General features: G+C 43.3%; 1 protein-coding gene across 5 annotated transcripts in view; it reads left to right on the top strand.

Annotated features, from left to right (window-relative positions):
- The window catches only part of TNFAIP8 (TNF alpha induced protein 8), a 140226-nt gene that overhangs the window by 88748 nt on the left and 28200 nt on the right, over positions 1-23278 (top strand). Inside the window, exons 1-2 of one of the 5 annotated variants that reach the window (XM_023731936.1) lie at positions 2587-2797; positions 20204-20244. The exons of 2 other annotated variants lie outside the window; for them this stretch is intronic. In XM_023731936.1, coding sequence (XP_023587704.1) covers positions 20211-20244 — 34 coding nt within the window. In that variant the 5' untranslated portion in view covers positions 2587-2797; positions 20204-20210. Of the gene's footprint in view, positions 1-2569; positions 2798-20203; positions 20245-20304; positions 20445-23278 lie in introns of those variants that run through there. 2 more of the 5 variants (XM_004376967.3, XM_023731939.1) reach the window with 2 other exon arrangements.

Below are 23278 nucleotides of genomic sequence, written 5' to 3'. Positions count from 1 at the left end.
CCTGCAGGGCCTCAAGGACATCTGGACTGCGGTGGGGAGGGCAAAGGCAGATGCATGAGGGAGGGGAACCCCAGACTGATTCCTCGGGCAGAACAAGAAAGGCCACTTCTGACTGGCAGGCCTTGGTGGGGAGATACTGCTTTGTGTTCAGAATGAGTCTCAGCTCAGATAGGGGTCATGTCTCCCCCATAGGTCTGAGGGTACTGAGTGCAAGTTACACATCTTAGCAGCTCCTGACCCAGGAGTCTGGCAGAGGGGACCATGCAGTTAACTGTCACTTTCAGAAAGGGGGTGCCTATTACCCTTTTGATGGCAAGGTCAGTTTCCGGGAGGCTCTGTAACACTGATATTTTCCAGATGTCTCTCTTCTTCTCTCTTCTCTGGCTGGTTATGTCCCCCTCTCATCATCCTGCTTTTTTTCAGAGAATTTGAGATAAAGTTTTGCTTAGAGTCTTAGGCCTGTTAGAATCACACAGCAATATCTAGGCCTTATGTCAGTATTTAATAACCTTCACTGTTTGTGAATAGCATAAACACACTCTTTTCTGTTCAAACCCAATAGTGATTTATACTGAGATAAAACTTGAGTATTTTTTACATGACGGCGAGACTTTGGTTTACTTACTTTGGACATGTTATCAGGAAAGACCAATCTCTAGAAAACGACATCATGGTTGGTAAAGTAGAGGGTTTGTGAAAACGACAGAAACCCTCAATAAGAGTGACACAGTCACTGCAACAATGGACTCAAACATACCAGCGATCATAAAGATGACACAAAACTAGCAATATTTTGTTCTGGTGTAGATAAGGTGGCTATGAGTTGGAGCCTACTCCGCGGCACCTAACAACAACATCTGTTACAAGAAATTAACTTTTAATGCTGTAGGGTTGTTGTTGTCAGTTTTGACTCATAGTGACCCTATGTGACAGAGTAGAACTGCCCTATAGGGTTTTCGGAGCCCTGGTAGTGCAGTGGTTAAGAGCTCGGCTGCTAACCAAAAAGTCGGCAGTTAGAATTCACCAGCCGCTCCCTGGAAACCCAATGGGGCAGTTCTACTCTGTCCTATAGGGTTGCTCTGAGTCAGAATCAACTCAATGGCAACGGGTTTGGGTTTTTTGTTTTTTGTTTTTGTTTTTGTTTTTTTTTGTTTGTTTTATAGGGTTTTCTTGGCTGAAATCTTTATAGAAGCAGATTGCCAGGTCTTTCTCCTGCAGAGCTGCTGGGTGGATTCCAGCCACCAGGCTTCTGGTTAGTAGCCCAGGGCTTAACCGTTGCAGTGCATATATTACCTTATTTAATACCAAGCATAAATCTGTGAAGTAAATAATCATACTATTTTTACCTTCATTTTGCAAATGAGGAAATGGAGGCTCAGAGATCCTCCTTACTTAAGGTGATAAAAATAATAAATGGCAGAACTCAACTTTAATTCAGAGTCTCTGAATCCATATCGTTTGTATATTCTTTTCACTAAATTTACTTTAGTGCCTCTACTCGTGTTTTTTTTTCCCCCATTTTATTGAGAAAAAGAAAGCGCCTGGAAATTAAATTTATTAAAAGACTATAACTTTGTTCACAATTTCCAAATAGATCTTTCAGATATGTAATTTGAGGACCTTTTGCCTTAGGTTGGTAGTAAAACAACTGCTCTACAAAACACTTGCATCAGACGGGTATATCGGTGGTAGCTATTGTGTGAGGTTCTCAAAGGGAAAACCGAGGTTCCAAAACCTTAGTTAACTTCCTCTCCATGGGCTGGACCTGGGGGCTGAGTTAAGATGGAGCCTCCTAGCCTCTTTATTCTATCAGCATTTCAAAAGCTTGAACCACCCGCACCCACCCTGCCGTGCCCCGCCGAGTTGGCGTTTTGAAGCAATTTATCACTACTTGTGAGTAGCGCGCAAGAGGGTACGGCGCTCTTTGTTCGAGGGTCACCCTTTAGTGTAACTGCTGAGCAATTTCTACGGCCGAGCTGGGGTTTGAGTAAGAGTGCTTGCCGTGGGCTATGCTGAGTAAGCGGCCCCATCTGCGTTTTCTATACAAAGGTAAGGATTCGAGGCCGCCCCGCCTTCTTCAGAAGACCCGCTCTTGGGCTCGCTCCCAGTGCCTTGTGAAGCTGGTCCTTGCATGCATGTGGACAATATCCACTTTACTTTCTTTTGCAAATAACATACACGACCGAGCAGCTTTAAAATCTGTCATTGTTGGCGTGTAAGACCCAAGACAAGAGAAGTCAAATGGGCATCGAAAAATGTAACCCAAAGATGCAGAAGCATTTCTTTTGCTGCATATATATATGTAAAACTGCAGCTCGCGCTGAGATGAGACTTTCGTTACCCCTTTGTTGCATGTCTCTTTCTTAAGCGCAACCAGTTTCAGTTATGTTTGTCGACAGGCACCCCTGGCCCTGCCTCTTGGGCGTCGTCGGGCTGTCGTCCAGGCCGACGCCCCACCTGCGTACGCCCGGGCCGAGCCAGCAGCACCAGGTCGTCTCCGCCCAGCGACCGGCCAGGGCGCGCGGTTCCGGGGGCGGCTCCCGCCGCCCAGCCGAGACGTGATTCGTCACTGGTGCAGAACTTTCCCCCTGAAAATCCCTACACCAGAACCAGCCCTCCCACCCCGGGGAGGTTTTGATTTGAGTAGCTTTCCATCCTTTTATTTTCTGTCGGGTGCGACTGCAAGTTTTGGCTGCGGAGCGAACTTGCAGCTACTCCGAGTACATGTCAGCGGTAGTCGCCCCTGCAGCTGGTTACCCTGACACCATGCACTCCGAAGCAGAGGAATCCAAGGAAGGTATGATTTTGGTTTCTCTCACGGGCGGGCCAAGTTCTGCAGAGGAATGTGGAGGAAGGGAGAGTTGGAAAATGGATGGGAGTTTCAGAGTGAGCCGTAGGTACTTAGTCTGTTCTCTGCGCCTTCGCAACAGGATTGGAGGTGGATACACGGAGCCAGATACCCACCTTGGGCTCGGTTCTCACCAGGCAGCAGTTCAGAGGGGGAGGGAGGAAGAGTCAGACCTGGCTCAGCCGGCCCACTAAAGGCTGCTTTTTAGATTTCTCTGGAAACAGAACAGCCCGAGTATTGACTCCAAGAATGCAAAATGTGCTTGAGAAAGGGCTGCCTGCCTGCATCAGGACAGCCGAAAGATGGATCCCTTCGAAGAGCCCGAAGAGTTGTGGGTCCCTTGAAAAGGGGTTTCAGAAATTGAAAACGTTTCCTGCCAAAAGGAGAAGCCAACGCGAAGGGGGAAGAAGTGAAAGGACTTTACTTGGGGAATAGGGTTTTCTTTTTGTTTTTCTTTTTTTGCCCCCCTGCTGGCTTTTCAGCTGTGAGTTCATTGGGGGGAGGGGGTGGGGAGCTCGAGAAGACCTGAGAGATGTGAGGGGAGCCTTGTGCAGCTTGAAACTGAGGAGAGTTTGTCTGTTTTTAACTTTGCGAAAGCAAAAGGTTTCATTTACTTCTAACAGAGAACGGGTGACAGGGCTGGAAAAGCTCCAACCCAAACAGTTATACGCTGGTGTTAGTTTGGGAAGTTTGTGTGTGTTTGTATGCTTTGTTTCCTGAAATTTTATGTACACAAAAGTCTTCTTGTGAGGGTGAGGGTGGTTGGGGAAAATTAGAGTAAGAGGGGGAGACTGTTCAAGATTGTGAAATTCCTTTTCTTTTCAAGTAGCCACTTGGGAAACTGGTAAATTTTAAGTCAATCACTGGTGCTCCAGCAGCCCCAGGAGCAGGAAGGAGCCCCATCATTTCTCTATTTGGTAGACATCACATAGGGAGAGCACTTGAAACTTGCCCTCTTCTGTCTTTTGCTTACTCTCCTCCCAAAGTCAAGACTCTGTATTTCATAATGTAGCCTCTAAGGGCTGACTTTTACCTTGTTATGCTGTGTGAGGGAAATAGTCAATAAAAAGGAGGCTCGGTTAATAGGAATATGGGGCTGGCATGAATGAAAAATGACAGCCAGGAGCATTGTTTCGGAGGTTGGTGTGGGGTTGGTGCATGAATGTTTGGTTGCTGTGGCCTCTGTCTTGATGGAGCTGTGTGCTGATGGACGCTTTTCTAAGTCTTTATACCTGCAGTTCGTAGTATAAGGCGAAAGTAGTTGAAGGCAAATAGGAACAGAGCTGAGAGAATCCAATGGTGAACTTCTGTATGAATTGCAAGTAGCGCTTAAATAGGGGTGTTCTCCCAGGTGTGGTTTTCCTCTTTTGGTAGACAGTGGGGAGAAAGCAGAAAACAGTATCCCAAAGTATGTATTATACATTCATCTAGCAACATCCACAATCTACCTCCTTTCCCAGCTCTCTGGTTGTAAATTTGGAAGCAGCCTGCAAACTGGAGTGTGAAGAGATTCTTTCATAGACCTCCTCTTAACTTGTTCCTCACCTTGCCTCCTCTTACCATCATTTACATTCTGCGGATCTGCAACAAAAGATTTGGCCTCTCTGCTTTTTATAGAAAGCCCAGAGAGTTTCTTTTAAATTAATCTGAGGTGCTAGAGTTTCAGAGTGGTGGCAGTTAGGGTAGGATATTGAATAACTCTTGAGGGAGACTGATGAAATACTTCAGTAACCAGTTAGAATCATCACAGCTTCTGCCAGAAATAAAGAATAAGTGCGTGCGCTCGTGCGTGCGTGCGTGTGTGTGTCCCAGGCAGTGTTTGCAAGGCTGGTTATTGGCTGTAATCTAGAACCCTGTGTTAGCTACCTATCACCACTCAGATGTCTTTGAGAGGAGCTATGCTGTGTAATCACTGAGTTATCTTACTTCTCTGTCCTTACTAATTTGTCCCCACCCCCTCCTCTGATTTTTTTTCTTTTTTCCTTCTGGGGAGCTTAAGTATCCTATTCAGTGTGAGATCACCATGAACTATTCACAGTGTTCGCATTGCAATAAAATTGCCTTTGGATGCTTCATGCCTGATTTGCTGTAATAGGAGATACTTTTAAGTCATTATTCTGAACCGTGTGAGAGACTAGTATACTTTGTCTGGGGTTGAATCCAAAAAAAAAAAAAAACCAAGTCAGATTCAGAGGTCCATGGAGGCCAGCATAGTAGTGTATGTGCGTGAGTATAGGAGCAAATGACTGGGGATATTGTTAAGCCATCGTAGCTTAGAATGCACTTGACTTCAGGCCAGGAGCGCTGACCTCCCTCCTCCTGAAGAATTAATTTAATTTTGCCAGCTTACAAATGAATAGGTGACTGTGCTTGAGTATTAAACAGAGAAAAATCACCCAGGCCTTTTTTATTAAAAGTTGAATGTGTTTAAGATGTCCAGGCATAAAATGACTAGGACAGTAAAGGAAATAAGGAAGAAACCCATTTAATAAAAAAGGGGAAGACCATTAAAAGGAGGATGTCAGCAGTTTCCAGGGGATAGGTGCTTCCTGAGGAGGTAGGCCAATGGCCATATTTTCAGCATTTAGTCACTTCCTGTTGAGTAAAGCTACTTAATTGTGAAATAGTAAAAATGAATGACAGTTAAGATCTCTGAAGACATTTCTGGTGCTGAGGACCTGCGCTCCTTTGTCCTGGTCATCATATCTGTAGTATTAGAAAGCAAGGAAGCCATTGTCAAGAGGAGTTGCTTTTTGTTGACTTGGCAGGTAGGAAAAGAGTAGGATTGAGCAGTGAGTAAGTTCACTTATCTCCCCTACTACCCGTAGTAGCCATTTCTGGGAACCACCTCTCCCAGTTTTCTCATGCCTCCCCAGGCCTCCTATTTCACCAAGAAAACAGTACCAAATAGACAACTCCCTTAGCTTCCTGCTCCCAGACTAACAGATTCACCTTCACCCACTCTCACGCTCTGGTGTCTGTGGAACAGGTGTTGCTCCTTCTGCAGAAGGCCACTCCTTTCACCAGCTCCTGCCTAGTCCTTGGGCTCCTCACCACACCAGCTGGCACCGTGTCTTTTCTGGCTCCTTCCCTGCTGCATACAGACATGCTCGAGCTCCTCACTTCAGAGCCGTGGCGCTTGCTGGTCTGTCTGCCAGGAATATCCTTCTCTCTACCTCACCCCTTTTACTGGATAGCTCTTTGGAGATGCTTTCCCTGAGCCCCCAACCTAAACAGGATACCTGTTACCCTCTCTCATTGCACCTATTCTTTTAATTTCTGGCATCCACCATATTTTTTAATTGTATGTTACGTTGTTTAACACCTCTTCTCCAGACCACAAGTTCTTGATGGAAACCATGTCTGTTTTATCCCCCACTGTATCTCCAACACCTACACAGTAAGAGGTGCTTATTCAGTATTTGTAGAATGAATGAGTGATCTCCATTCTAAAGATAATCCTTAGCACTTTGTCCACTTTTAGGCATTGCCATATCTCTCTCCTTTAAAATGAACCTTTTTTTTTTTTTTTTTTTTTAAGTGCTCTTGCATGGTTTCTACTTTCTCCCTCTCCATCATCCCTCATCCTTGTGCATTCTGGTGTTTTCTTTACCATTCCACTGAAACTACATGTGCCAAAATCACCAGTGACTTTCTAGGTGCTAAAATCACAATGACTCAGCGTTCATAATTTTTGTCCTTATCTTGCTTGACCTCTTTTGCAGCACTTGACATTAGGAGAGAACTGTCCCTCCAATCTTAAACTTCTTCCTTGGTTCCTATGACACTACATTCTCCTGCTTTCCCTTTTTTTTTTTCCTTTTCTAATCTCCTAGACCTGCAGCCTAGGCTCTTCCAAGAACCACCTGTACAGTCAGCTGTGTGATAGGCACCACCCTTTAAATGTCACACCCACCCCACCCACGGCCCTCGAGTTTATTCTGACTTATAGCAACCTTACAGGACAAAGTAGAACTGCCCCATAGGATTTCCAAGGCTGTAACTTGTATGGAAGCAGACCGCCACATCTTTCTCCCATGGAGCAGCTGATGGGTTTGAACCGCCGACCTTTCAGTTAGCAGCCGAACGTTTAACCACTGCACCACCAGGGCTCCTTGAATGTCACACCAAAAAAAAAAACCAAACCCATTGCTGTCGAGTCACTTCTGACTCATAATGACCCTATAGGACAGAGTAGAACTGTTCCATAGGGTTTCCAAAGAGCCTGGTGGATTCAAACTGCCAACCTTCTGGTTAGTAGCAGAACTCTTAACCACCACGCCACTGGGGATTTATCAGGTCTAAACTGAGCCCATCATTTCCTACTCTTCACAAATCTGATCCTCCTTTTTAATGTCCACCTAATGACATTGCTTTCTTATTTCCAAACCATAAACCTGGAAGTCGTCTATACCTACCCTTTCCTTTATCTTCTGCATCCACCTGGTCACCAAGACCTGGCACTTCATCCTCATCATTAGATCTTGAATGCGTCTCCTCTTTAGCTCCTCTTTCCTACCTTGGTTTGGGCCCTCAGCATTTGTACCCTGGTTATTGCCGTAACCACCTCTGTCATTAAAGTTTGGGGTTGCAAGAAATAGAAGTGATTCCTGCTACCATAAACAGGAGAATTTGTTGAAGGGATATTGGATAGTTCACAAAATTCACAAAAAGGCTGGAGAACTAGCTTCTGAAAAGGTATCAGGAAAATGCAGCCTAAGAAGTACCCAGAAATAATCTGGTTAGGACCTCTTCACTGCCTTTGCTGCCTCTCTGTCTTCCGCCACTGGGACTCCAGATATTGCTGAATATTTGGTCATACTCAACATTCAACATCCCAGACGCATGCTATCTGATTGGCCAAGTCTAGACTGTGTACCTGTCCTTGCTGTTCATGGGCGCGGAGAGGGAACTTCTAGCGCCAGCTTTAGTGGGAGGTGGGGGCCTGACTCATCACCACTTGCAAAATGGGGGTTTCTCCAAAAATAGGAAGAAAGTTCCGATGTGGGTCACCAAAACAACAACAAATCTCTACCATACCACCAGATTAGTCTGTATGACCCTAGTGTTGCCCTGTTTATTTACTTTATTCCTTCAACAAATGCTGTTACCTATATTAGGATCACTCTCTTGCCCTCTGCGGACCCACTGTGGGGTAGATGCTTTTCTCAGGCACTCCCATCATACCCCATACTTCTCTTGTATTTTTACCCTGTACAAGTGAAACCCTGTGAGAGCTGGAACTTGACGGGACCGCCGCATTTTTTATGAATCTTGCCAATTTTATGCTTTTGACAGGGTGCAGCCTTACCACTTTTCTATCACTCATTTTAGTGGAAAATATTTGTGTTTTACCTCTCTGACAGGTTTCTGCCTTACACAGTTTCCAGCTTTCGCAGGTTTTATTGTATTTTGATTATTTAGTATTGTCATCATTTGCTTCCACTTATTATGAGCTTTTTGACAATAAGAGTTGTACATGGTTTTTTTCAAAACGCTGCCTGATCCTGCACTACCATCACAATCGTTGCTGTGTTTGAGCTCATTGTTGCTCGAGGGGCTCATCTTCCAGCACTGTATCAGACAGTGTTCCGCTGCCATCCATAAGGTTTTCACTGGCTAATGTATTTTTGGAAGTAGCTCACCAGGTCCTTCTTCCTAATCTGTCTTCGTCTGGAAGCTCTGCTGAAACCTGTCTGCCATAGGTGACCTGCTGGTATTTGAAATAACCGTGGCATAGCCTAGCATCGCAGCAGCATGCAAGGCACCACAGGATGACAGACTGACAGACAGGTGGTAGACTTTCCCACTGAAGTACCCTTAATGGCAGAGGCAAAACAAGCATGTGTCTTTGGGTATTGGAATCAGGACTCAGCGTGGCCTGCCAGCATCTCAAACTTCCTTGAAGTCTGAAGAAACAATATTGAAACTTAAATGTATTGAACTCTTCCATGTGGCAGACATTCTATTGAGCATCGTATTAAGTATATTATCTCATTTAATACTTGTATAATAATCCTTTGAGTTAATTCTATTTAACAGTTAAGAAAACTGATGTTCAGAGGCTAAAAACTGTACCTGAAACCACAGAGCTAGAAAAGGTGAAATCAGGATTTGACCTGAGGCTAACTAATTATAGAACCTGTGCTTTCAACTACAATATTTCCAGTAATGTCCAAAAGCTGCCCTCCTCCATCCTTAAGGAAGATTGGCAGTCAGGAATATGCTCTCTGTGGTCCTGGGTCCGGAGAGACCAGGTATCATGGGGAAGCAAGAGAAGACCCCAGGCCCTGGCTCTTTCTCTGCTCTCTGCTCCCTCCAGGTAGCCGCCTAGGAGCACAGGTAGGGTTTCTCGAATGCGCGTTCTTCTAACCCCTGATGCAGAAGATCTAGGAGCCCAGCAGGGCTGGGTAGGAGGTGTCTGGAGTCCACTGCAGTGAGAAAGACCTGAGTATCTATGGAATGAGGGAGGGACCTCATTTCCTGGGGCAGTTACCAGCCTGAAAACAGAGCACATGGGCTCTCCTGGCCACTGATATAAGACAAGGTTTGGCATGTGTGTTATAACAACTGGACCGCTTCGTAGCGTCCACTGAGTTTCAAGTTTCTTTAAATTCTGCAAGTACACAAGTGCATGATTCTCAGTTCAGCTATATTTTAGTTGGTCAATTTGTCTTATCTCCTGATAATGTAATAATTCTTTGGGGGTTACATACAGGCATTTGCACTCTCTAATGTAGCTCTCCTCAGTTTCAAAATCATTCAACAGTAGCTGAACATGTTCTTCAGTACTTTTGCACTGGTTCATCTGGGTTCCAAGTCACCGTGAGTCCATCTCTCCATAGTCTACTGTAGCTGGGGTCCCTAATTCCCTTGTGGGCCAGTCAAGTGACTGAGGCCAGTCAAGTGCCAAGACAGGGGCATGCCCCAAGGCTGCCCCCAAGCACTGTGCCAGCAGGCAACCTTGCAGAACCTTCTGGTGGAGATCTCACAATCAGTATCACCCTACCTACTAGTGATTATAACTCTTTCAGGAAACAAAGTAGAGCCTCCCACTAAAAAGAATGGGGACTAATACCTGGCAGAGTATCATAGAGGAGAAAAGTTCCATGGGGATGATTTATTAGTATCCCCTTCTATAATAAAAACTTCAATGGTATTATATAAGCTGACACACCATGTAGTGTCCTTACTGTTTTAACCAGCATGGTATGGCAGCTTATATAATATCATCCATTGCTAAGCATTACTTTACCAGTTTTCTTCCATATTCCCTCCTTTGCCCAGCCCTGGCTTTGCAGAGGGAATGAGAGGAAAGGAGGTCCAGTAGTGGTTCAGTTCTTGGTGTGGCAGACCTTATGTCACATATATATACAATGTAAAAGGTACAGCAGATGCTCTTATACACCGGACTTTGACGTGATTATCTGGTGTTTCCTTTTATGTAGTCATTAGCCTTGGAGTGTGGAATGCAAACAAGAGCTAAAAGTGGAAAATCCTTTTAGAGACTGACCATGGACATCGCTGATAACATAACATTGCCTGATACCTCCAGCTCTGTAAACCGAGATACACTGGGGACTTTTTCTTCTTCACTTCTGAAATTTTCATCGGATTGAATACTCATCACGACTTTTCTGCCCCCAAATTATCATTCCAGTGAACAGCCAGGATAACATGGACGATTTAATTCCCTGCTCCTGGCTGTTGGTAATCCAGGAAGTACCCAATAAGTGGGCGGGAGAAGGAGAATGCAGTACAGCCAGAAAATCTGATTACCCAGTGATTTCATTTCAGAATAATGCAGAGTTGCTGACTTGGCCCCATACCGTTTGGCAGCATTCTTGTCTTTATGGGAAGGATGCTAACAACCTGGAAAACAGTAAGGCGAGTGTGGTTGTATACCTCTTATCATTTAGTTGGTTGTTCCTAAAATGGTAGTGTAAGCGGAATTGAAAAAGATAAAATCATATACCTGTAATAGTTAAGCAAAATTTGCAGTGAGAAGCCTTTTGTAATTAAAATATTTCCCCCACAAATACACCATATAATAACCATGGTTTAGAGGGAAAAGCAACTTTGTAGATCCTTTTATCTAACTTCTTCATTTTAGAAATGAGAAAACTGAGGCCTAGAGAGGAGATCTCCAGGCCCTTTCTACCCTCCTCTCAGTGCATGCTCCTGAAGGCAAGGATTTTTGCAGTCATAGGTTTTAGCATCCTGAGTTCCTTGCATGAGATGTCCTTGAAGCAGGACAGACCTGATCTGTTTGCGTAGGTGCCATTTGTGGGAATTTACCTAAAGGAGCCCTGGTGGTGCAGATGGCTAAGCACTTGGCTGCTGACCGAAAGGTTGGTGGTTCCAACCCACCCAGCAACTCTGCAAGGGAAAGACCTGGTGGTCTGCTCTCGTAAAGATTATAGCCAAGGAAACCCTCTGGGGCAGTTCTGCTCTGTCACGTGGGATCGCTATGAGTCAAAAAATGTCTTGACGGCATCTAACAACAACAACAAAATGGAATGTTTGAGCAGACATTTCCTATTTCTCCATCTCCCGAGTATTATAACTGAGAAGAGTAAGAGATGAGGCATTGTGAAGAAAAATTTAGCTGTGCAAATAGATTCTGTTAGATTCCTGGTTTTGAAAGTGGTAGACCAAGCGAGAGGCAATTAAATAGTGATTTCACTTGGTTTCATTCCTTGCAGAATGTCATTCAGGAAAAATTAGTGGTTGAGGGTGCTGGTTGGGTAGAAACGCTGTTTCTTGGGGAGAAGGTGTGTGAGCGTGGGTGGGAAGGGAGTCAGCAATCCACGTGCTGTTGCGGGAGCAGATGAGCTTCCCACAGCCTCGCTTTCCCCAGAGTGCACTGCAGGCCTGGTGCATTCTGGGAGTTAGCACGCCTTCTCTTTCAGGAGACAGCTGTGGGGCTGTAGCCCACTGCTCCCCCAGCCACTGACCAAGATATTTGGAAGAGCAGTTGCTTAAATGTTGTTCTAAGGGTTTAAGAACCTTGAAGAAGAGTTAAGACTTAAGGGCTGTAGCATGTCCCGAGTTACTACCTGCTGAGTGGAGAGAAAATAGCTGAGGGTGTGCTGCTCAGGGAACCTGTAAGACTGTGTAAAGCCTGTGTTATTAGGCTGTACCTTATGGTATTTATGGTTTTAAAGATGGGGACGGGAGGTGTTTGTGTTAGTATCATCTGTAAACTTAAATGGGAATACACCCTCAGGCTTTGCAATGACAGACACAATTTAATTTTATAAATAACTAGGAGCAAAGTTTCTTTGGAGGGGATGATGTCTTAGTTATCTAGTGCTACTATAACAGAAATATCACAAGCGGGTGCCTTTAACAAACAGAAATGTATTTTCTCAGTTTGGAAGGCTAGAAGTCCAAATTCAGGGCACTGCCTCTAAGGGAAGGCTTTCTCTCTCTGTCAGCTCTAGAGGAAGGTCCTTGTCTCTTCTGTGCTTCTGCTCCTGGGCAATCTTCATGTGGCTGAGCATCTCTCTTCCCCCATCTCTGCTTCTATCTCTTGCTTATTTAACCTCTTTTATATCACAAAAGAGATTGATTTAAGACATACTCTATACTGATCCTGTCTCGTTAACATAACAAAACCCCATTCCCAAATGAGGTTATAACCCCAGATATAGGAATTAGTATTTACAACACATATTTCTGGGGGACATAAGTTAATCCGTAACATTCTACTCTTTGGCCTCCCCCAAAATTCATGTCCTTCCCACCTGCAAAACACATTCATCCCATCACATCATCCCAAAAGTCTTAAATGAACTCCAGGTCCAAAGTCTAATCTTCTGACTCATCTAAATCAAATATGGGTGAGACATTAGGCATATTCAGTCTTGGAGCAAAATTCCTCTTCATCTGTGAACCTTTGAAATCTAGAATACAAGCTGTCTGCTTCCAACGTACAGTAGTGGGACAGGCCCAAGTAAACATTTCCATTATAAATGGGAGAAATTGGAGGAAGAGAAGGGATAACAGGCACCAAGCAAGTCCAAAACCCAGCAGAATAATTTACATTAGCTCCTAAGACTTGAAAATAATCCTCTGTTCTCTGAGACAGTCTGGGCAATGGCCCTGCCCTCCAAACTCTGGGTGTTGGCCATTCCCTCTGGATTCTGGGTGAAGGCCCCTTGGCCCTTGGCTTCAGCTCAGCCTTCCAGGCCCACTGGAATGGAACTCTGCTCCTCAGCTTTGGGCGGCCCCTTTCTCCTAGTCTGAGTGGTGACCCCACCCCCTTGACCATGGCAGGCCCTGTTCTTCTGCCCCTTGGGCATGGCAGGCCTGCCCCCGCAGCTTTGGGCAGTGGCCCCATCCCCTGGCACTAATAAAGGTAGTGCTACACTCTGGAACCAAGTTTGTGAAGATCTGACTCTTTGAAACCTAGGAGGCTGTGCTGTAGTCTTTGAAACCGAGGCAGCGCTGCTTCCCGTGCTTCTTCCAGCAGTTCTGCTGATCTCCAAGCTGCTCCAGGGATGGTCCTTTTCTTTTCTTGGAGGACAACACATGTAGTTCCTTTGGTCTGTTTCCTGCCTGTAGAATTCCAGGAGGCAGATAATGTTCTCTAGTTCTTTCTCTGTCCTCTTCAGTCTAAGCTGATGGGTTTTCTGCTGTGGTAATTGGTTAGATCCATCAGTCACAGGCTTAATCTCTTTAACAAAAGATTGTGTAGCCAAGTCCTTGGTGAGCATTCTAGGACAAGTGTCCTTAGTTTGTACAACAGAATTTTCCAAATCTTTAAGTTTTATTTTCATTTTGCACAGTTCATTTTTAAGTCCCATCTCTTTCCTCTCGCATCTTACTCGTAGTGGCAAGGAGACAGGCGGCCCCTTTAAGACCTTGCTTAGAAATCTCCTCAGCTAGATATCTAAGTTCATCACTTACAAGTTCCACCTTCCACCACACATTTGATCATAATTCAGACAAGTTCTTTGCCACTGCATAAAAAGTATTGCCCTTCCTCCATTGTCCAATCACGTGTTCATCGTTTTCTTTTCTAAAGCCTCACCAAAAGCACATTTATTGTCTACATTTTTAGCAACATTCTGTTGCTGGCACCGTATGTATTCTCTAAGATGATAGAGACTTTATAGCTCTCCTCACTTCCTTCTGAACTCTCACCAGAATTGGACTTTGATGTCCGTAATTCTAGATTGTTTCTTCAAGGCAATCTAGACGTTTACTATTAGGTACCTTAAATCTCTTCTAGCCTTTACCCATTACTTAATTCCAAAACTGCTTCCACATTTTAGGTATCTGTTAGAGCAGCATCCTACTCTAGGTACCAAATTCTGTCGTAGTTATGTAGTGCTGCTATAACAGAAATACCACAAGTGGGTGGCTTTAACAAACAAATTTATTTTCTCACAGTTTAGGAGGCTGGAAGTCCAAATTTAGGGCAGCAGCTCTAGGGGAAGGCTTTCTGTCTCTGTCGACTCTGGAGGAAAGTCCTTGTCTCTTCTGAGCTTGTGCTCCTGGGTGATCTTCATGTGGGTTGGCATCTCCCTTTCCCCATCTCTGCTTGCTTCTTTAATCTCTTGTAAGAGATTGTCTCAAAATACACCCTGCACTAATCCTGCCTCATTAACATAACAGAAAATTCATTCCCAAATGGGATTAGAACCACAGACATAGAAGTTGGGATTTATAACACATATTTTTTGGGGGACACAATTCAATCCATAACAGTTGAGGCAAAGAAGCTACTAAGCAGGAAGCCCTAAATGACCATGACAGCATTAAGGCTCCTGAAGCCTTGAGACCTCATTTGCCCAAGTCAGGTTTGAGTGTCAGGAAGAGAATAAGCAATTCATTAACTTTCCTTCCAGTTTGACATGCCATCTATGCTTCATGCCAGCTTACTTGGCCCAGGTATATGTTTTCACCAGGGCTAGGCTGAGGGGCAGCCATTCTAGGAGGGACACCAGGAGTGTCCCCAGAAGGGACTGTGTGGGGGACAGACAAGGCAGTGGGAGTCAGGAGACCAGTTATCCTCCCAGCTTTGCTCCTGGTTATCTGTGCAACCTTCAATAGCTACTTTATCTCTCTTAACCTCAGTTTCCTCATCTGAAAAATGGAGGACTTGATATTAGACTAAAGCATGCCCAAGATACCTTCTAAGAGGGAAACACAATTATTGTGAGGAATTTGAAGGTTTTGAGCTGGAAGAGCGTGGATACAATGTAGTGTTTTAGGAGGACGAATCTGACAGCCATAGGGTGGTTTGGAGGACAAGACTGAGCGTACAAAGGATGGTGTGCAGATATCCAGTCGTAAGGGGAGAGTTGATCTCCCTATGTGATCTCTGAGGGAAAGACTGTAGAGAGAGTGTTGCCCGGTTAGGATCCGTGCCCTGGAGCAGTTGAGCCAATGAAATGTACTCAAAGTCAGAAAAAGAGAGAAAGTTTATTGGGAGGTGGCACCAACAGGGAATCTGGCAGCAACCCAGCCTCCTTATGGAGTCTCGAAAGGCAGTTTTACATTAGAGCTTATATATGATTTTTAAATACCTTAGAAATGTCTTTTAGGCACGTAGCCCACAGATGGCACTGCCGGATGAGTTGTTCATTACCAGATAATTACAAAAGACTCTCTATCAGGCTGAAGAGATACATGCAGGACATGGCTTTATCAGGCTAAAGATTTACACATCGGACATCTGGGCACTAATCTCCATGTGGGGGATCGTAAATCACAGGTGGCCAGACAGAGCAAAACAAATTCGTTAACAAAGGTATGCAGAAAGGAGAAGACAGAAAAAAACTTATAGGTTCATCATGGCATTAGTTATGTCAGGCTCTTGCCCATTTTGAAAAGGAGAAAACATGCTGTGGAGTATTAGGGTCACAAGAGAAGAGGACTAGGTTGTGGATTTAGCCTCTGAGAATACCCAGAGGGAAAGAGGTAGATGCAGCCAGTCAAGGAAACTGAAACGAAGTAACTCAAGATGTAGGAGGAAAACAAGGAGAGAATAGGATTTTAAGGAATCAGGAGTATGAAAACCCCACAGAGGGAGGTGGTTTGCCACCTCTAAAGAGAGCTACTAAAAAGACTGCTTTGCCCTCTTCTCTTTGGGCCTCAGCTAAAGCCAGGAGCCTGGGTTTAAAGGGCTCATCTGCTATGGGGTGGAAACACATCACAGGTATTCAGTCAGTATTTGGTGGGCAACTGAGGGAATGAGAGAAGGCATGTGGGTGCCCAGGAGGACTGCCCCAGGAACTGGCTCAATTTGTCAGAAGATTCCTTTCCTGATCTCTACCCCCATCACCTCTAGCTGCTGTTTGGAATAATACGCCTAGAGGCCTCTCCCTATGGCATCCTACAAAATAACCACTGCACATGGGGGGCTGGGGGCGGGGAGGTCTGGGTAGCAAGTGAGTATAGGTGGAAAATTTAACCCACCTCTTCAGCCGGGGAAAAGCTTTGGCCACCCTGAGCACTGGAGAACTTTTCTCTCCCTTTCTCCTTCACTTGCCTCCCCTGTCTTTTCTTTCTGTGACATGAGTATATGTTTTGAAAGTCATTGCGGCGTCTGCCAAGGGTACCCTAGACCTGGCACATAATCTAGAACTCTGGCACATAATCTAGAACTCTTAGGGCTTTAGTCTTATACTTATTAAGTAGGATTTGGGCCACACTAGTGAGCTGAACCATTCTGAGAAATTTTAATTTCTCCTCAAGTGGTAAAGCAGTTGTCACACTAGCGAAAATGTGCAGGATGGCTTGTCCCTTGTGAGAACCAATGAGGTAATGTTTGTTTAAAGCTCAATGCCCAGACTGCTTCCCTCAGAAGTACTGTGTAAATAAAGAGATTTACAGTCGTGCCCAGAGACAGAACCCTGCCTGTGATTGTCACCCAATTGAGAAGTCATCTTTTCATGTTCAGTAGAAAGCAGGGAAGGGTGGGCTTGGCCCAAGGAACTTTTTCCTTCTCTAAAGTTATTTGATAAAAGTAGAATAGTAGCACACTGACTACATTCTCTTTATTGTAAAGCAGTTAAAAAATCATTTTCACCTTTCAACAGTTAAAATTAGGATTGAGTAAGTCAGTTATAAAATAGCTAGAATGAAAAGGCACATTTGTAATTCACCCCTCCCCAGTATAACAGTTATAAACATTGGATTCAAATTTTTCTGAGAAAAGAGATAATTAAAGAAGGAGTTTCTCAGGAGATTTTTCAAGGAGGTAGAATTTAGGGGCAAGAGTACCTATTGAAAAGAAGGGGAAAGAACTGAGTTTGAGGGAGGGGTCATTTGGCAGATTTCAAGGGAACAATGAGGAAGAAATAGTGGATGGCAGGGTTGAGGAGTGGGAGGAGGTGGGGAACCAGGTGGGATCCAGGCCTGAGGCAGGGGGCCTTCAAGGGAAGAAGTAAGAATGTGTAGAGAGAGGAAGGAAGGAGTGAGGAAATATGTCTAAAATGAAATAACTAAATGAATAATTTGCGCAAAACTAGGGAAGTGAGCTGAAGTATAAGTAGGCAAGAAACCATGTGACTGGAGTAGGAAGTTTTGACAGTTAATTTTGATTTTGCAATTAACAGGAAGTATGACAGATGCAGGGTCCCTGGGTAATGTAAAGGGTTAACGGGCTCAGCTGCTAAACAAAAGGTTGGAGGTTCCAGTCCACCAAGAGGCACCTCGGAAGAAAGGCCCGGCAATCTACATGTGAAAAATCAGCCATTGAAAACCCCATGGAGCACAGTTCTCCGACACACATGGGGTCACCACGAGTCTCAAATCAACTCAGTGGACAGTTGGTTTTTATGAAGGGCACCAGTCTCCAAAGTACTGTACAGACTTGGAGCCAATACAATGGTGGCGTTTGGAGGACTCAGAAGCACTTTAGTTCTTCTCAAGCAGGATTAATGCAGGGACCCATAAACAAGGCCATGCCACTGAGGAATGCTACTGCTTTTCTAACTGCAAAGGAAGGCTGTCAGAGCGAGGGCTGTTTTGTGTTGGCTTGTGTTTCCACTAACTTTCTTACTGGGTTATAAAAATGATTTCCTCAAAGAATTTGAAAGCAGCAGATGATGAATTAGAAAGTTGTCAGTGTATTATGCAATCCATTTTCTGGAAGGCCATTAAAATTTTGGTGAGAGGCTAAAGGAGTAGAGAGCCCTTCCTCCCTCCCAGTGACACTGTACCTAACTTCTGGGAGTTTCACTCATTAACCAGCCTGATAGTAAGCAGGCTCACCAAAGAATTTCAGGAAGAGGGTTTTTATGGATAGAACTGGTTTAAATTATTTGGCTAACTTGACCATAGCTCTGATTTGATGATGAGATCGATAACCCTAAGAAGTACTGGAGGACATCCATGTCTTTGCCATCAATGCCTGCATGCTTTGGGATTGCCCCCTCTGTGCAACTGGTTAAGGGCAGAGAGTAGGGGAGGTATTCATTGCGTTTCTCAGCAGTGGACCTTTAGCTGGCTTGTTTCAACATGTGTAAGGGTTAATAAGGTAATTTTTAATTGCTATTGCGAGAGGCAGCCTAGCTGAAGCCTGCCACAGCCCTCAGGGTTGCTGGGTAAGGGGTCATATTTGCAATCCTTGTTTTCCTTTTTTTCCCAAAGACTAGTTCTTATGTAAGATTATGGTGAATAGACTAGTTGATAAAGTTTGCATTCCTTTAAAACGTAATTGGACCAAAATAAAAGAAAGAAGGAATAAATTGATTTTGTTGTTTGGTTCCTTGAGTTCCCTGAGTCCTCAGGCATTTTTGGAAATGAAGGAAGATATGGAATGCCAACTGGACTATTTAATTGTAGAGGGTGGGAGTTGAGGGGAAGCTTTTATATTTGGTAATGGTGCTAGGACATCACAAAAACTACCAATAAATAGACTGTTAGGGTGATGCTGCTTGTTGCTTTCTGTCTGTCTGTCTCTCTCTCTCTCTCTCTCTCTCCCCCTTTTTTTTTATCCTAATGGTAGTTGAAATAATCAAACCTGTTTTCATTGTATATCTTTAAAGCTTCTGTTACTAAGTTTTTGGTTCTTTTTTAATATTTGATGCTGTTTTTTCTGTTGCATGAATGACTCAATTGACTAAATGTAGGCAGCCACTAAACTTGGCAGTTTGTTGCCATCAGCATGCCGCTGAACAGGAAGCATTCAGTATAGATATGACTAACCAGTTTCCAGGATTAAAAATAAAGTGGGGGATTTCTGGACAGAATAGATCTTCGTCGTTCACTTCAACATGCCTGATTAAGTGTCAGAGTTCAAAGCCAGCCTCTTTGCTTTCTCATTTTTTCCAAGCAATCACTTCACCTGACATTTTCTATTATACAGATTGAAACTCATTTTCTGTTTTTTGGTTTTTTTTTTTAATGAAATAAGAAGTTATTTGAACAGTCATGAGAATTGCTAGAGTCAATATTATCCCCTTGTCTCACCTCTTATATTTAGCTCCTTTAAATTCATCACCACCCTGAAGTGGGTAATAGTGAAATAATCTTCACCTTCTATGAAGCAACTTAAGCTAGAAAGTAGTGAGAATGTGCGGAAGTCTTTCTATCCCTTTTTTCTTGCATCTATTCTAAGCAACTTTTTTTTTTTTTTGGTCTTAGGTATTTAAGAAGTCTTGACACCACATCATGTGGAAATGCTAAATTAGACACAGCATTTATTAGATGAGAAGTGTGTGTAACACACACAGAAGGTGTTTAGCTTTCTCCATCCTTGCACTCTGTGTAGGTGTCTGTCCCTGAGCTTATATTTGTTTTTCAAATAAGAAATGTGCCAGGGAATGATGATTTAAAATACAAAATGTATGCAAATATTTTTGGTTAGGGTAAAGTCAGTAATGATTTTGGGGAACATCTTTAGGGACCCAACTAAATTTCATTTGCCATAAATTTATAAATTTTATAATTTCTGTACTTGGCAGAAAGTGGCTGAGGCTCTGAAATGCCCCTGTCATTGTCTCCTCCTCCCTTTACATGATGAGGTAGGGCAAAGTGGCTCCTGCTATGCTTCAGATTGTTGTTAGGTGCCATCGAGGCAGTTCTGACTCATAGCAGCCCCATAGGACAGAGTAGAACTGCCCCATAGGGTTTCCAAGGAGCGGCTGGTGGATTTGAACTGCCAACCTTGTGGTTAGCAGCCGAGCTCTTAACCACTACACCACCAGGGCTCCATGCTTCAGATTAGGGCATGGTAAAAATCTGGCCTTTTGAGAATATAGGGATCTTGTGCTCCAAATTCCCTGTACCTGCTCTAGTATCACACTTTCAGGGGAAAAAGGGGAAACTGTTTACATAAGCCAACCTTTCATTGAATAAAATAATTCCCTGCTCTGTAATGTTAATTTCCCCTAGTTTTGCAATGATCAAGACTGTCTGGACGCTGAAAGTGGCTGGTGAGACTCTTCTACTTTTATAACGGGCACACTGTTAGCAAACAGTAAATGCTTGATAACTGATGAAGTGTAAGGAGAAACCAATGGTCCAGAAGGTGAAGTATTTTACAGAATTAAAACCTCTGTGGTTTTCATGAGATTCATGGATCATCCAAACATTGACACTTATTAAGCTTCTGGCCTTGCTGTTTGGTTTTTAGGTGAGTAAGTAGTTGTACTATCCATGGTGCCTGCAATCAGCTAAAACCACACTGAATATTCATGATACACTGTTCATATGGGGCAGCATTTGGGAAGGCCTGGTAGGATCTTTTTGCCGGTTCCCTTTGGGGCACTGTGTATGTATGATATTCAGTCCTCCCAGCCTCTGTTTTGAATCAGGACAGCTAGCCTGCTTGGAGCAGACAGACCCCTGGGAAAGTCTTAAATCAGCCCAGGTCTGTCTTGGCTGATGGACATCTGTGACAGGGATAACTTCCTACTCTGTTGAAATGTGGAAACTGAAGTGAGTTGTCCTTCACATTTGAGTGAGACGTGTTTTATTGTTGAAAACCTTCTGATATATCTGGCGGCAGCAATGGAAAAGGGAGTGTTCTAGAGATCCTTGCGTTTGAAATGCCTGTTTTTTTTACTTTTTTTTTTTTTAACTAGTTTTTTGTTTGTTTTGCCACAAAAGCATCTCTTCATTTCAGTTCATTGGAATTGTACATTTGTGGAGTTCTTCCTGGGTTCTAACCACTGGGGTATGAATCAGCCTAGGGAAGCTTATTGCTACTTAAGTCTATTTAAGCAATTTTTAGGAGAAAGATTGGAGAGGAGGAAGGTGTTACTTGATTGGGGGACAGAGTAACGGTGGGTGAATCCAGACACAAAGCTCTTTGGGCTGAATGAAGGATGCCTTTGAACACTGTTTAATGCTCTTAAAACAACTAAAAATATAGCTTTCATTTGTTAGTTTATACCTAGAAGATGACAAATGGACTTTGTCAGACTAACTCTGACAGCAAATTAAAGCATCAGCCTTCCTTAATCACGTACATGCATGCCCTGAAGTTTTATCAAATAACGGTTGATAAAGACAGGCTGTTGGTCAGAATGGCCTGAATTGTGCCTGGAAAGAAAATCTTGCCTCTAGGACCAGAAGAACCCAAGACAGTGGCCCTTCCTATGCTTTAGTACAAAGGCAAAAGAATAGCTGTTACTTAGAGGCCTCTACTGACCCAACACCAGCCTCAGTTACTCCTAAAGACTTAAAAATATATAAACATGTTTCAGATTCTTTACCCTCCATAAGAATTCAGTAAGCCATAAGTCGGCTCAAGAGAAGAAGACTCAATCCCTGGCCCCTGGATGCTTTTTTAGATGCCATTAAAACCTTGGAGAACCAGGAGATTAACATAACCTACATTTGGAATCTGGAATCTTTTATCTAAGCATTCTGTCGCTTCCTTTCTTGCCTCTATTTTATGACAACACCAACTTGATGAAATAAATATAGTCTACTCATCAAAGCTACAAACTTGGTATTCAAGAATTAAATTCCCTTTGATGTTAGGTAGAGTCCCTAAAAATTTGTTTAAACATGGTTTCTAAATTTTGGTGGAGACAGTATGGTATATGGCTTTATTTTCTTCTGTAGGATGTAGAGAAAAAAAGATTTTACTTTGATTCGCCAACAGGGAAAATGTGGCAGAATGCATTTTGGATATTTGCTGTAGAATGTTTCCTCTGTTGGAATGTAGGTGGAGTTCTGGCATTTGTGTATTTGTATGTTTAAGGGAAATAAAGGCAAAGAGAAGCACTTGTCCTTTGCCTATATAAAGACTAACTGTACAGATGACAGCTTAAAAATACTGTCTGAGACCACATTTCATGTCCAGTAGTAGCATCTGTTTCTTTCATTCCAAGATCAACAAATGGCGTTAAAGATGGATGCTGAAAACGTGAGAGAAGAAGCCCTTCTTTTTGGCAAATCCATGAACTCACTTCACTGTCCTTTCCAAAGCAGGGGTAAACTGAATAGCATAAATTGAAAAATTAACAGCAGACTAGTTTAAAGTGGAAACTGTTCAGTTGGGGTAGATTAATTTTCAGATTTAGAAAATCATTCAAGTCATACATTCAGAAGACTGCTTTCATTTTTCTCTCTATACAATGTATTTTTTATAATATACCTTGTCTCACATTTTGGAGAAAAATTCAATATTATTTTCCTCAGATATTTTCTGCTTTTCACAGCAGTGAGACTATTAGAAATCTATCGAGAGCACCATTTCAGTAAAGTAGTTTGCCTTTCTCCATAGAAACAATGTTTTAATTAAAAGTTCTGTTTTTCATCAAGAACTTAATATCAAATAGCTGCTAGATATGATCAACAAAGAACACAGAGAGGACCTTAAATCTTGATAATCATTTGAGTTGGTAAAATAACATTGCTACTCTTGTGGACATAAATATACCGTGTGTGTGTGCGCGCGTGCGTGCGTGCGTGCGTGCGTGCGTGCGCGCGCGCGCGCGTGCGCGCGTTATGGCTTCCAGTCTCTTGGAAAATTAACCCAGATGCCATAAAAATACAAGTTGGCCATTATAAATTGTATCCTAATATGTTTTTAAATGTTATGTGTTAGTTAACAAGAGTTTTACTTATTTATGAAGATCTATGTCCTACGCCTCTCTACAAAGTTGACCCTGGTAGTGTGAATTGATTCTTCTTGGGCATGCATGACACCTGGTCCCCTCCAGAAATACATATCTTGAAACTGTACTTCTCCTTCTCAGCCTGTTAGACGTATTTACTTCCCTTTAAAACAAAAACCACCCTAAATAGGATTGCAGTTACTTAACATACCAAGAATGACTTCTCAATGGTAGTTATATTCAGTGCTTTTATAATACCCCAGAATAGAGCAAAGGGATTTATCCTTTTATCTTTCACCATATGGGGCACCTCATCTACCAAGACACGTCTTGGTGCATTGAGAAGCTGGTTTGGAATTTTTAAAAATCACTGCAAAACTCTCCTCAGCAGGGGTAT

This window comes from Trichechus manatus, unplaced genomic scaffold, assembly GCF_000243295.1.
Source record: "Trichechus manatus latirostris isolate Lorelei unplaced genomic scaffold, TriManLat1.0 scaffold00047, whole genome shotgun sequence".
Lineage (NCBI taxonomy): Eukaryota > Metazoa > Chordata > Mammalia > Sirenia > Trichechidae > Trichechus > Trichechus manatus.
The sequence above is the reverse complement of the archived record's forward strand: the minus strand, read 5'-3'. Positions and strand labels throughout refer to the sequence as shown.